The 15,633-nt window shown below is 40.8% G+C and overlaps 1 protein-coding gene across 1 annotated transcript in view; it reads left to right on the top strand.

Moving 5' to 3' along the window:
- Positions 1-15,633, top strand: part of grid2 (glutamate receptor, ionotropic, delta 2) — a 411,443-nt gene that overhangs the window by 215,006 nt on the left and 180,804 nt on the right. The window contains exon 10 of the mRNA XM_069923112.1: positions 6,369-6,681. Coding sequence (XP_069779213.1) covers positions 6,369-6,681 — 313 coding nt within the window. The remainder of the gene's footprint in view (positions 1-6,368; positions 6,682-15,633) is intronic.

Here is a 15,633-nt window from a genome sequence, read left to right as displayed (position 1 = left end):
TCCGGGGAAGCCGAGGACTGGAGCAAGGCACCAGAGAACGGGAAGATCATGCACCGTCTGAGAGGGAGAAGCGGAGAAGATGACCCACGGGGACGGTGATCACGGCGGCGGACCAGTGAGGGGGCTCTGCGGCTGAGGAATCAGTGCATGTGGCGAGTTGCTGGCGATTTGAGGTGAGGTACCTATGGAAGCTGTGGGCTGCTGGAGACTACTGTCAGGAGATTCACGCCGGGCTGCAGACTGCTGGAAACTGGGTCAAACTGGCTGGAGGGGTACTAGGTATTGGAACCAGGATGCGAGAAGGGGCCGAGGGGGATGATCGTGTCAGAGATTTGGATCAGGAGCTTGGGTTGCCAATGGTTTGGACTAGACTCTGTATGGCTTCAGGGGCTGCAGAAGTGCTGGAGGTGAATCTACGGACACTCATTGATTCTGGGGGGGACTTTCTTTTTCTTCTTTCTCTCGGACTGTAAGAGGCACTTAGGCAATTCCTGCCAGTGACGAATCTGTCTGCCTTGTAGCAGGCAAAAAGAAATTTCATGTAATATGACACATTGACCACCGCCAGTGGGCTGATAACGCCTCAAACCGTGCATCTTGGCGCCTCACAGTTTGGCGGGCAGCAACCTCCTTTGAAGAAGACCGCAGAGCCCACCTCACTGACAAAAGGCAAAGGAGGAAAAACCCAACACCCAACCCCAACCAACCAATTTTCCCTTGCAACCGCTACAATCGTGTCTGCCTGTCCCGCATCGGACTTGTCAGCCACAAACGAGCCTGCAGCTGACGTGGACTTTTTACCCCCTCCATAAATCTTCGTCCGCGAAGCCAAGCCAAAGATTTTCATGATAATAAATTGAATCTTGAATCTTGAATCATGAAGCCCCTCTTTAGATTCAAAAAGGTTCATAAGGAAGCATGAAGTTAAAGATTCCAGAAATACACCAGTGTTGCTAGATTGGGACCTTTATTGTAACAAGAGATGCATAATCTCTGACATGTAATCCTGTATTTTATGAGTTCTAATCCCACTTTAGTTCTTAATAATAAAAAAAATGAAATCAACATGTGATAAGCTATTCATCCCCCCCCATTTGTTGGTATTCTGGTATTTTATGTTGACTGGCATAGAAGCGCTAGTTACCCTGAACAGTATTATTTAAATAACCATGAACCTGTTCAAACAAGAGCATTGTCGGCCCTTTGGCCCATGATGTTGTGCTGACCTACAGTATATAACAATCAACCATATAACCTTCCCCACCTCACACCCATAACACTTTTATTTTTCTTAAATCCATGTCCCTGCTAAATAACCCGATTGTACCAGCCTCCACTACTACCCCTGGCATTGCATTCCAGGCACCCATTAGTCTCAGTGTATAAAAAAAGTACCCCTGCTGTTTCCCTGAAACTTCCTCACCTCTCCTTATCCAGATATCCTCTGGTACTTGCTACCATCACTCTAAGAATAATATGCTGACTGTTGACCCTATCTATACTTTTCATAATCTTGTAGACCTCTATTTAATTCCCTCTCATCCTTCTTCACTCCAGCGACAAAAAACGCTAGCCCTTGCTTCATAACACATGCACCATGCTGGTAAATCTGTGCACTCTCTCCAAAGCTTCCACGTCCATCCTGTAATAAGGTGACCGGAACTGTACACTATATTCCAAGTATGATGATGACCAGCCTTCTTAACTACCCTATAAATCAGCATGGAACCTTGAGACATCTATGGATTTGGACCTCAAGCTCCCTCTGTTCAGTCACACTGTTGAGAATCCTGTATACTCTGCTTTCAAGTTCAACCATCCAAAATGCATCACTTTACACTTATCTGGATTGAACTCCATCTGCCTCTTTTCCATTCAAATCTGCACCTTTTCTATAAACAGGATGCAGATGTAATTGTCAACAACCTTCCAGTGGTTTTCTAACTTTTTCTTTCCACTCACATACCACCTTAAGTAATCCCTATGCTATTCCTTGAAGCTGGCATGGTAAGGATTCCAACATAATGCAGATTTAGCAGTAAATCTTTTGCTGAGTTCTAATGTGCCAGTTGAGATATTATACTCTCTCTGTGATATTCTGTTTATTGATTTGTGAGCTTGGCAGAACTAAAGCTAAATATGAATCTTCGAGGGCGATAATCTGACTTGAAGGCAAAAAATGTTAGCATCTGTCAGGAAAAATCCCATCACATTGGGCTTCACTCCACCTGACCTGTGCACATTCAAGCTTTCAAATATTTAATATTTCCCTTTTGATAGGCAGACTTCTTTAAGTCTTTCAAAAGTTCACATTCATATTAAAATGTAAAAGGACCCCTTTCTCCCCATCATCTATTCCAGCTCTCAGGAGAAATCCTATCCCTCCATTTATTTTTCAGTACTAGAGGACGTGGGTTAAGAGTAAAAGGTGAAATGTTTCAGGGGAATCCTTCACTCAGAGTGGTGAGAGTTTGGAACAAGCTGTCCGGAGAAATGGTGAATACACATTCCATTTTGAGATTTGAGAAAAATTTGGATAGGAACACGGATGTGCGGGAAATGGAGAGCTAAAGTCCAGGTGCAGAACTACTGGACCAGGAAGAATGATAGTTCAATGCAAATGAAATGGGCTGAAGGGCCTGTTTCTATGCTGCAGAGTTCTCTGACAGTTTGTGTCTTGAGATCTGTAGTCTCCTCTCACTCACCCTACATAAGGACCAATTTATAGCAGTAAATTAAGAAAACAAAAGCCCTTCTTTGAAAGTAAACATAAATAGTCTCAGGTTGAACATAAAAAAACTCCATTCAGACAGCAATAGAGTTTAGAATTGACTCTCTGTCCCTGGAGCTGTGAGGCAACAACATCAAGTGCCACCAAGATCATAAGTAGAAGCATTTTTAATAATAGTTGACAATTCACCACCTACAAAGTTACTTGGATCTTCTGCAAATTTGAATCGACATAATTTTATGCTCCCTGTGTTCTAAAGTATTGGTGGGTCAATAGGACCTAAAAGATCAAATTTCCAAGCTTTTGTTGTTACATGCAAATGTGAGGACATTGTAGAATATCCAGAATCACAGTGCAGCTTTCGCGCAGAGGAACTACTGACATGGTCTTTGCCCTCAGACAGCTCCAAGAAAAGTGCAGAGAACAAAACAAAGGACTTGACATCACCTTTGTTGACCTCACCAAAGCCTTCGACACCGTGAGCAGGAAAGGACTTTGGCAAATACTAGAGCACCTCGGATGCCCCCCAAAGCTCCTCAACATGGTTGTCCAACTGCACGAAAACCAACAAGGTCGGGTCAGATACAGCAATGAGCTCTCTGAACCCTTCTCCATTAACAATGGCGTGAAGCAAGGCTGCGTTCTCGCACCAACCCTCTTTTCAATCTTCTTCAGCATGATGCTGAAACAAGCCATGAAAGACCTCAACAATGAAGACGCTGTTTACATCCGATACCACACGGATGGCAGTCTCTTTGATCAGAGGCGCCTGCAAGCTCACACCAAGACACAAGAGCAACTTGTCCGTGAACTACTCTTTGCAGACGATGCCGCTTTAGTTGTCCATTCAGAGCCAGTTCTTCAGCACTTGATGTCCTGTTTTGCGGAAACTGCCAAAATGTTTGGGCTGGAAGTCAGCCTGAAGAAAACTGAGGTCCTCCATCAGCCAGCTCCCCACCATGACTATCAGCCCCCCCCACATCTCCATCTGGCACACAAAACTCAAAACGGTCAACCAGTTTACCTATCTCGGCTGCACCATTTCATCGGATGCAAGGATCGACAACAAGATAGACAACAGACTCGCCAAGGCAAATAGCGCTTTTGGAAGACTACACAAAAGAGTCTGGAAAAACAACCAACTGAAAAACCTCACAAAGATAAGTGTATACAGAGCCGTTGTCATACCCACACTCCTGTTCGGCTCCGAATCATGGGTCCTCTACCGGCATCACCTACGGCTCCCAGAACGCTTCCACCAGCGTTGTCTCCGCTCCATCCTCAACATTCATTGGAGCAACTTCATCCCGAACATCGAAGTACTCGAGATAGCAGAGGCCGACAGCATCGAATCCATGCTGCTGAAGATCCAACTGCGCTGGGTATGTCACGTCTCCAGAATGGAGGACCATCGCCTTCCCAAGATCGTGTTATATGGCGAGCTCTCCACTGGCCACCATGACAGAGGTGCACCAAAGAAGAGGTACAAGGACTGCCTAAAGAAATCTCTTGGTGCCTGCCACATTGACCACCGCCAGTGGGCTGATATCGCCTCAAACCGTTCATCTTGGCGCCTCACAGTTCGGCGGGCAGCAACCTCCTTTGAAGAAGACCGCAGAGGCCACCTCACTGACAAAAGACAAAGGAGGAAAAACCCAACACCCAACCCCAACCAACCAATTTTCCCTTGCAACTGGTGCAACCGTGTCTGCCTGTCCCGCATCGGACTTGTCAACCACAAACGAGCCTGCAGCTGACGTGGACATTTACCCCCTCCATAAATCTTCGTCCACGAAGCCAAGCCAAAGAAAGAAGAATGTATAGATTTAATTTGTGCCTAGTATTTTGTGAGTGTTCTCTATGTACCTGCGTAGCTGCAGTAAGCAAAAATTTCACTTCATCTGTACCTGGTTCTTATGTATATGACGATTAAACTCTCATGTCATCTCTCATCAGCTGTTTGCACGTTCTCCCTGTGGTCACCTGAAGTTCTCCCATGAGGTCCATTTATCCTCTCACATCCCAAATCTGTGTTGGTTGGCAAACGTAAATTGCCCCTCGTCATGGGAGAGAGTCAGGAAGGAGTTTCAAGCCATGTTACAAGTTGGAGAAATAAGGCGAATGTTATTGCTCTGAAAGTTAGGCATAGCCTCAATAGGCCAAATGGCCTCCTATGCAAATAAACATCAACAATTGCACTTCAACCTGAGGCGATTGTGTCAATACGTGCTTAATTTTACTTTGAAATACATTTAAGGATCCTTTCACGAAGCAGTCAAATCTCAGCTTAATTTTTCATGCCGCATGAGTTATCAAAGTAAATACTCCCTCGATGTGCCAAAAATGTAGTTTCAGTGAAATATTGAAGAAAATACCAAATTTTTATAAATTACATGGTGCATACAAATATTTACAAAATATTTCCTTCACATACTTATATTGGTTCATTAGCAAGATAATTTGTGCAATTTTACTAATCCCTTTATTACTCTATGCTGGAGTACTTTTTGCATGGTAACAGCTGGAACAAATAAATAATACATTTAATGAGCACATTGTTAGAAGTAGACATACATTTTTTCTTTTTCAATATCTTTATTAACATTGAAATTTCATTGAATATATGCGGATATATTTTAAGAGTAAAAAAGATATAGTTCACTTTGATCACATCATTTCATCCAAGGCACCCCACATTTTAATATCAAACAGATTAGATTGTTTTGATTTTTTAAAATATATTATAAAAAAAAATCTAAACCCATGACCAAGAAAGAAGCTGTTTGGCCACAAAAAAAAGACAGAATTCTTATCAAAGTGATAAATTACCTCATTAGTCAACACTTCTGCTTTCATAACAAATCAAAGATTATAAAAGTATTTCAAAAAGGGTCCCCACGGTATTTTAAAATTAACATTCAAATTGGAAATTGAGCATCTAATCTCTAAATTTAAACATGACATGACATCACATAGCCATTGAGCATGTCCCTCTATCTGAGCAACACCACCCGACGTACATTTTTTTAAAAATTCAAGCACAATTATTAAACTGTTTCCATCATGGATTGATTAAGACCTTAAAGAAAAAGCTTTTGCCATGTGCTCAGCTCATTGGGATTTAGAGTTGAGTTAGTCCGTCAAGTCTGCAATTGCAAATTCTCATCCTTAAATCCTTTCAGCTCCTCCACTCTCCCTTACTCAATGACTTATTTGAATCCTACAGCATTCCAAATGTTGGCTTCTGTTTTCCAACTGCTTCCTGAGCTCTGGCATTCAATGACCAAGCAATGCAATCAGCTGATGAAAGATAATCCGATAAGGATAGAGATGGGGAGGAATTTCTTCACTCAGTTTGTAAATTCTCTAACCCATATGGATATGTTACTTGGTCATCAAACAGATTCAAGACTGGGATTAATACTTGGTCATCGAACAGATTCAAGGCTGGGATTAATGGACTCTTTGGATTATAAGGAAACAATTAATATAGGAACAGACGCTGTATCTTACTGAATGGACAAAATATTTCTTATGTTATTATAAGCTTCCGAGCTTGACTATAAATGTTGTTGATATTCAAAGAGAAGTGTCACTCTCTGAAACTCATTATTTATAACACTTCATAAATTTACAGCGAGCAGATGTGGGAATCTCAGCCTTGACCATTACACCAGAGCGAGAAAGTGTTGTGGACTTCACTACCCGCTACATGGATTACTCAGTGGGGTTCCTGCTGAAGAAGGCAGAGAAGACAGTTGACATGTTTGCCTGCTTGGCGCCCTTTGACTTCTCTCTCTGGGCGTGCATTGCTGGCACGGTGATACTAGTGGGACTGTTGGTGTATCTACTGAACTGGCTGAACCCTCCCAGGCTCCAGATGGGCTCTGTCACATCCACCACCTTGTACAACTCAATGTGGTTCGTCTATGGTTCATTTGTACAGCAAGGTAAGACACTGTTTATTCCATTACATCAGTTTAATTGAATCATAAATTAAAACAGATGGTCACCAGTCCTCAGTCTAGAAATTTGAATGCTTCTGCTTTCACATTCCTGGCTGAAATCAGTTTCTCTTAGGTTGTTTTTGTATTTTCTTGAAAATACAAGAGATTAATATTTAATAAAAGTCTTTTACATTGCATACACTTACAAATGTTGCATACATTTACAAATATTGCATACCTATACATTTATCTTGCATGCAAATAACATTTTACAAATTACAAATTTTGTAATAACACCTTCCAAGTTTTATATCAAGTTTGAGAAGAGGCTCAGTGAAACAGGCTGATATAGTTTGGGGAAAAGGTGCAAAAGAGCAAATAAAACCTGGGTCAAATCAATTATGACACAGTTGGCATAGCGGTTAGCACAATGCCTTTACAGTGCCAGCGATCAGGATTGGGGTTCGAATCCCACACTGGCTATAAGGAGTGTGTACGTTCTCCCTGTGTCTGCATGGGTTTTCCCTGGAGGCTCTGGTTTCATCCCACTATTCAAAACATACTGCGGGTATAGGTTAATTTGGTGTAAATTGGACAACATGAATTCATAGGCCAAAATGGCATGTTACCAGGCTGTATGTCTAAATTAAATTAAAATGAATTACATTGAATATAACAGAACAGGTTTGAGGGACCTGGTGGTCTACCCCTGAACCTTCTTGTATTCTTATGTCCCTGTGTGTATTACATGATTTTATTTGTTGAAGATCAACTAATATTGCAACTTTCATGCAATATATCCTTATTCTAAATTATGCTTGGCTGCAAGAAATTTGAAATTGGAGATAATTCGTTATGTAAAGACATTGAGGTTTGGATTTACAAGCCAAAACTTGGCCTGGTCTCCTTCATTCCACACAAGCTCAGGCACAATATTTTCCCCAAGAAAAGATGAATTAGTTAACATTTTTTCAATCTTGGCATCACTGGCAAGGGCAGCTTTGATTGCATATCCTGAATTGCCCCTGAGAAGTTAGCAGGGAGCCACCTTCTTGAACACTGCAGTCCTTCTGGTGAAGGTGATCCCACAGTGCTGTTGGATTTAACCGGGTAGGGAGTTCCAAGATTTCAACTCAGCAACAGTGAAAGCACAGCAATATATTTTCAAGTCTGGATGGTGTGCAATTTGAAAGGGTACATGCACATGTGGTGCTCCCATTAATATGTTGCCCATGTCCTTGGAGGTAGACTTTGTGGATTTGAAAGATGGTCAAAGTAAACTAGCTCTTTGAGCCAGCATGTTGAGGCAACCATGAAGGAAGCACACCAGTGCTTCTACTTGCAAAGGAGATTTGGCATGTTGTCGAATACTCTATCGAACGTCCACAAGCTGGTTGAATCGTAGGCAGGTTTTGAAACTTGATTGCCGAGGAATATAGAAGGCTTCAAAAAGTGCTAACTGAGCCAACCATCATGGCACCAACCCCGCCCCCCCACCACTCATTAAAAACATTCATGTGAGATGCTACCTCAAGAAGCCAGTCAACATCATAATGGGCCCCCATCACCCAGATCACAACCTCTTCTCACTGCTATGTCTGTCAGAAGGTACAGAAGTCCACATCTAGATTCGAGAACAGTTCTGATCCAACAGCTATCAAGCTCTTAGATCTCTCTGTACTACCAAAACCCTAAAGATAAATACTCCTGGACCACCAAAAGATCTGTCTGCTCTACTGAAATATCACTTTTAGTTTTGCACTAACAATGAATATTTATCAATCTACCCTTTTATATTTATTATCTTTTTTTTTTGTCTTGGCATATTGTGGTAATTTCATGTATACTATTATAGTTGTTTTCTCTTGCAGACCTGATTGGTTGCAGCAAGAATTTTACTGCATCTGTACATTGTACTCGTATATGACAATTAGCTCTTGTCTAATCTTATCTGTCGGAGTCCCTCCCACTTCTAGCAGGGGGCATCTCTGAAAATGACATCTGCTGGAATTTGGCACTTGGATCAGTAGAAGCTAAACTGGTTGTAAAGGAAAAAAAAAATCAGGCAATCACACAAACATACACAATGTTAAATGGCTGAATAAAGTGCGCAGTCATCAGAAAGTGATTTTATTGGATATGAAATTGGTTTGAAACTGCAACTGACTTGATATACTCACATTTCATCAACACCAAATATTGCAGCAACTGAATCTGTTCTCATCTGCTTCAATTATGCAGAACTACTTATTCAATGCAAATATTTATCATACCCTGTGATCAGTGTTCAGAGTACTTGGACACATTGCATTTTCCTTTCTTCTGTTATCATTTTAGCTGAAAAATGGTTGTCTGTATTGCATTTCATTTCCCCTGAGGATTTTTTTTTTGAAAATTTTGTTTTATTAAGACAAAGCTTAATAAAATCATTTTTTTGTTGTACAACGTGCCTGAGGGTAATGGTGTTTTGCCAATTTTGCTTCTAGCCCATTTGGGTTTATATTCACCCAACATACATTCATTTACATGTTTTAATCACATCACATATTGCATTACTCCACTTTTTTTTCTTGCTGGAGAAAAATACTGAAAGACTTGAATGTCTGTCCCAACTTCCATAATCTCTGGAGGCCTCAGGACACTTTAAAAGCCAAATTTCTCTTGGGAGCATTGAGATATAGGAAAGAGAGCAACAAATTTTTGGGTGCAAATTTGTCAAGGTGTTGCTTGAGAGGTAAATCAGATGAGAATAACTTCATTGCTGCTCATTGAATAAAACCATGAGATTCCTGTCTGAGAGAGCAATCTTCAATTTGTCATCTTTTTAAAAAGACAACATTTTTAAAAGCAGGGCAACACTTCAAGCAGTGTACTAATTTCTTTGAAAGAGATTTGAAGCTGCAATGTAGGTCTTAGTGCAAACCATAGCAAACACATGTAAAAAGGAAAGATTATATTATCTGGTAAATTAGCAGATTACCTGTTTGTGTTATTCCCTTCAGACAAGATTTCTTTTAGGATTACTGGAATCATAAGATTAGACTTCAAATTAAATGAATCATGGTTCACCTAATACCATGCATGTATTTTTGTATTAATTTATGGTTTTGGTTAAAATACATATATTAATCCCGAATTAATTTATTCATCTCAGATTTAACATCAGCAGCTGACCCAGTTGTTGGCAACTTCTACTGCCGTATTTGTTAATCTCTCTTTGGAATGTGCAGAGAGATTTGGGAGTACACGTGCATGAATGGCAAAAAAAAAAATTAGTTTACAGATGCAACAGGTAATCTAGAGGCAAATTGGATGTTGACCCTCACTGCTGGAGGAATTAAATTTAAGAGCAGTGAGGTTCTGCTACAAATGTACAGAGTTCTGGTGAAGCTGTACCTGGAGTACTGTGTGCCGTTCTTGTCTCATTTTTTGAGAAAGGATACACTGGCTTTGGAGGCAGAGCAGAGGAGATTCACCAGGTTAATTCCAGAAATTAAGTTATCTGATGAGGAGAGATGGAATAGCCTGGGACTATACCTATGGGAGCTTTGAAGGATGAAAGGTGATCTTACAGATATCTTTAAAATTATGAAAAATATATATAAAATAGAAGTTGGGGGGGTGATGTTATTTCCTCTAGCAGGTGAGGCTAGAACTGGGGGACATCCTCAAGATTCGGGAGAGTAGATTTGACAGTGATGAGGAGGAACTGCTTATCCGGAAAGTAGTAAATGTCGATGAAGCAGAAGACGATACCTTGTTCAATGCATTAAAGATACAGATAGAGATATTTTTGAAGACTAAAGGCTTGTGGCAACCTGGTGGGTAAGTGGAGCTGAGTCCATGACCAAATCAGCCGGGATCTTATGGAATGGTGAAGTAGGCTTGATGGGTCAGATGGCTGACTCCTCCTCCTGCTTCTTGTGTTTCTTATTAAAGGGCTTGAGACTTGAATGGTTAAGGAGCTTGTGGATGTTACCAAAATTGGCAGTGTACTTAGAAGTGAGGATGAAAATTGTGGACTGCAGAGAGACATCAATGAAGAGGTTATCAGAGCCAAGTCATGGTAAATGGACAACTATAGGAAGAAGCATGTAGTAAAGCATTTGGGCAAGACCAGTGAATATATGAAATATCAAGAAGGAACAAAAGGATCTTGGAGTGCAGTTCCCTGAAGGTGGTTAAGGAGTTACATAATACAATTTTTATTGGTCAGGGCAGAGAATATAAAAACAAGGAGGTGATGAAAAAGGTTGTACAAAAACAGTGAAGTTTTGGTTTCAATTCTGTGTTCAGTTTTGGTCACTGCAATAAGTGGAAGGTGTGCAATTTGCAGCAACTTGTGAACATAAAATGTTTGTTGGAATTCATTGTTAATCAGAGAGTGACAGTCAATGTTAAGGAGGATTTGGTTGAACATGGCATTTGAAAAGGTATTGAAATCATTCAGTTATACAGCATAGAATCAGGACCTTCTGCCCCTCGTTCATGTTGAACATGGTGCCTACCTGAGTTGGTCCCATTTGCCTGCATTTGGCCCATATCCCTCTGAGTCTTTCCTATCTATATACGTCTAAGTGACTTTTAAGTGTCACGATTGTATTTGTCTCTACAACTTTCTCTGGCAGTTTGTTTCATATATCCACAATTCTCTGTGTGAAAAGGTTGCCCTTTCAGTCCCTTTTAACCCAATTCCCCTTTCATCTCAGATCTATATTCTCTAGTTGCAGGCTCAGCTGCCCTCAGAAATTTACCTATGTGCAAATACCCCAATTAACTACAATCCATAGAAAACAGAAACAGACACATTTGGACATTTTATTTGACCTAGTCCCACTGACATAATATCAGTCCATTTCCCTCCATACCTCTCTCATCCATGTACGTGAAATTTTTCTTAAATATTAAAATTGAGCCCAGATTCACCATCTCAGCTGGCAGCTTGTTCCACTCTCCCACCACTCTCTGTGTGAGGAAGTTTCCCCTCATATTCCCCCTAATCTTTTCCCCTTTTGCTCTAAACCCATGTCTTCTGGTTTCTATCTCATCTACCCTCAGTGGAAAAAGCCTATCTTCCATTACTATCCCCTTCATAATTTTAAATACCTCTATCAAATCTCCCCTCATTCTTCTATGCTCCAGGGAATAAGGTCCTAACCTGTTTAACCTTTCCCTGAAACTCAATTCCTGAAGTCAAGGCAACATCCCAGTAAATCTTCTCTGCACTCTTTCTAACATTGATATCTTTTCTGTAGTTAGTTGACTGAAACAGCACACAATACTCCAAATTTGTCCTTATCAATGTCTTATATAACTTTTAATATAACATGCCAAATCCTGTAAATATTTTGATTTATGAAGGATAATATGACAAAAGCTCTCAATACAACCCTATCCAGCTCTGATACTACATTCAGGGAATTATGTAACTGTATTCTCAGATCCCTCTGTTCTACCGCACTCCTCAGCACTCTATCATTTATTGTCTATGTCCTTTTTTTTGGTTTGTCCTTCCAAAACACAATACCTCACATTTGTCTGCATTATATTTCCATCTGCCATTTTTTAGCTCATTTTTCCAGCTGGCTCAAATCCCTCTGCAAGCTTTGAAAGCCTTCTTCACTGTCCACAATGCCTCCAATCTTAATGTCATCTGCAAACTTGCACATTATCATCCAGATCATTGATATATATGACAAACAACAATGATCCCAGCACTGATTCCTGAGGCACATCACGAGTCAATCTGAGAAGCAATCATCTACCATTATTCTCTGGCTTCTCCTAGCTAGCCATTGTCATATCCAATTCACTACTTCACCATGAATATCTAGCTTCTGAGCCTTCCTGACTAACCTCCCATGTGATATCTCGTACAAGATCAAACCAGCAACCACAAAGGCATATCACACAGGGGTAAAGATGAACAATAACTTTATTAACAAAAATTCACCTTCAAACTTTAATTCAAAATCCCCCCCCTTTTATAACAATGCCCACTGGTTACTATGCAAATTTCTATAACTGTGTAAAACTAATAAATTCCCCAGCCTAAATATAACATATGTAATCAAAGTCTAAGCTACACTTCCAACCAGCCCACAGAAAAACTTGACACAAAACAAACACAAAACACACAAGACTCACAAAACTTTGATCTCAACCAAAGCAAAGATCATAAACAAAATTCAGTTTGTTTTGTAAGCTGAAGCCAAAAGATTTTTGAGCGAGAGAGAGCACAAAATTCAAGGTTGTCTTGTTGCTTGCAGAGAGAGGAACAACTGGCTTGGTCGGGATCCTTCTGGCTGCCTTCAGAATTTTCATCCTTTTTGAAATGCCAACATTCTAAACTGTCCACCAGACCATGACTCATGCTCTGGGCCTTCTTCCACTCCACAGCACCACCCAGTGGACTTGGAGAATAAAAGTCCAGAAATTTTTAGATCATTTTCTGCACATGCTCAGTCCATCTCCCACTCTCTCGGCAGTCCACCTTCACCTTGGATCTCTAAGGCAAACTGTCACTTTTTAACACAAAACCACACAACACATAGGCCAATACACAACACAGAACTCTGTAACACAAGGGACTTACTAAAGTCCATGTAGACAGCATCCACAGGTTTTTCTTCATCAACTTTCCTGGTATCCTTCTCAAAAAACTCTATAAGGTTGGTTAAACACAACCTACCATGCCTGTCAGAAATAAAACTTCTCACACATGAGTCTCTTTAAAACTGATGACACGACAAGCTTTATTTACAAGTCTGCAGAGTTGGACTCAACTGGCTTCTCACCAGTTAAGCCCCGATACATACAGTGCATTGATTTTTATACCCTTATTGTTTGCCCTTCCCCTTCTTATTAATACTGTTTTAATTGGTTAGTATTGCAAAAGCATTCTGAGTATAACTGCATTTTTAATTATCACGTTCGTTACGTACGCTGCGAACTCTACATACACTAAATTCTGTTTCTCACCCTTCTTATCAATCTTTTGTCTCCTGCATGTCTCTCACTATGACCATGAAAAGATATGTTTTAAAAAAACATATCCAGCTGAACCTTTTGTCCTTGGCTGCTAGTAAGCTCCCTGTCCGTTCTGGCTTCCCTTTTTATGATTAATCATCACATTTTAACTTAAGCCATTTTAACCTAAATTCTCTATATATAACAATCCACCCCTTTCTCTCTTTAAAATGTGTGTATTATATATATATGAATGGGGATTAACTCGGGGAAGAGAAACGTTTCATGATAAATTAATCTCGTGCTGAAGTAAAATTCTAACGGGGTCTCCCAGTCCCCCTGGTTGCATAGCCTGTTGGACCATGGAAATCACCAGGCTGCGTAGACAGGGAATAATACAGGGCAAAACAAGTAGGAGGAATAAAATACCTCCGATGACCCACAATAAGGTACGCCACCAGGTTCCTCCAAACCATTTGTCTATCCAATTTAATTTTGCAAAAGGATGCCAGGTTTGAACCAGTACATGGGACAAAGTACGAATATTATCAGCGATTTTTCGAATGGCTTGGCCATTATCATCAATCTGTAAGCAGCAGTTAGTCAAATTAAACTTTCCACATACACCTCCTTCCGTGGCTAGGAGATAGTCTAGGGCCAGACGGTTCTGATATATAGCAGAGCGCATTTGACCTTGCTGGGATGCAAGTAATTGCAGGGCTAGAGCTGTTTGATTTGTAACAATTTCAAGGACTGCTTGCAAGCGAATAATGCGATTTAATATATAAATAGGAGTACGATAACCCCAGGATCCATCTTGAGCCCATGTAGCGGGACCATAATATTGAATTATGCGTTCTGGAGGCCAATCATCTCCCCATTGTCCCAAATGTACCGTGCTAGAGCGGGGCTGACGGTGTAATGTATCAAAAACCTTCACTCCTAATTTATGACCGTGATCGTGGGGTAGGAGGAAAAATTCTGGGCGGATTATTCCTAGGAAACAAGTTCCACTCCACTGTAAGGGGAGACGAGTATAAGCTTTATTACCACATACCCAGAATAATCCATTTGGGGATACTCCATACCCCCTTTCCCAAACTCTTTTAAGAACAGGGTTTGACTGGTATGGTCCTGTGATGGTGGAACTGGTACAATTCCAAAACTGAATACTGCTATTAGACAGGGGTAGGCAATTAGTTTTAAAAACAGTGGATAAGAACCAAGTCAGGGGTTTAGGAAACCAAGTGAAAATACCAGGCGAAATGCGAATCCATACAGCCTTGCAGGGACTTTTTCCTACTGGGTATTTGCCGGTTCGTGAGAGACAATAAAAACCAGAGGGGACGTTAGAGAGAGACCAAGTTTCTCTTGATCTCGTTCGGTTAGTTGTCCATATTCGGGAAATCATGGTCAATGAATTGAGGGACTCCCCCCACCAAGGCCACTGCTCTGACATCCGTGGACCCCCGCAGACCCAACAATTGGTTACATTAAAAGTTCCTGCAATTTTAGTTGCAAGATCTACAAAAAGGTTATCTCCCCCAACTGCATGACCGAAACTTTCATGGTTATTTGGATGGACTCGAACTAAGTCCGGCTGTCTTAAAGGGGCAGGCACTTTCGAGTGTGGAATGGAACTTTTCATTGGAATAGTACGCTGGTGTATGCAAAACCAGAGTCCATCAGGGCATGGTGGGCCTGAGTCACCCTTCCAACCGTTAAGAGGGAAAGGAGTGGTATTAGGAATCTGTATATAATGACCCATATTATTTCCTTCTTTTTCCACACAAGGGGTATATGGATGTTGGGTGGTATTTTCTGCCCAGCATTTCTCAGGAACTGAGGTATGGGAAATAAAATTACCCTCCTTTCTTCCCCAAATGTGGTCCTGAAACAGGACCACTGTGTCTCTGCATTTCTTATATTTCACACCTGATAAAGACATAGGCAAACTAAGAAAAATCAAAGAACATAACAATAACA

Source organism: Narcine bancroftii, chromosome 3 (assembly GCF_036971445.1).
Source record: "Narcine bancroftii isolate sNarBan1 chromosome 3, sNarBan1.hap1, whole genome shotgun sequence".
In the NCBI taxonomy this organism is placed as follows: Eukaryota; Metazoa; Chordata; class Chondrichthyes; order Torpediniformes; family Narcinidae; genus Narcine; species Narcine bancroftii.
The sequence above is the reverse complement of the archived record's forward strand: the minus strand, read 5'-3'. Positions and strand labels throughout refer to the sequence as shown.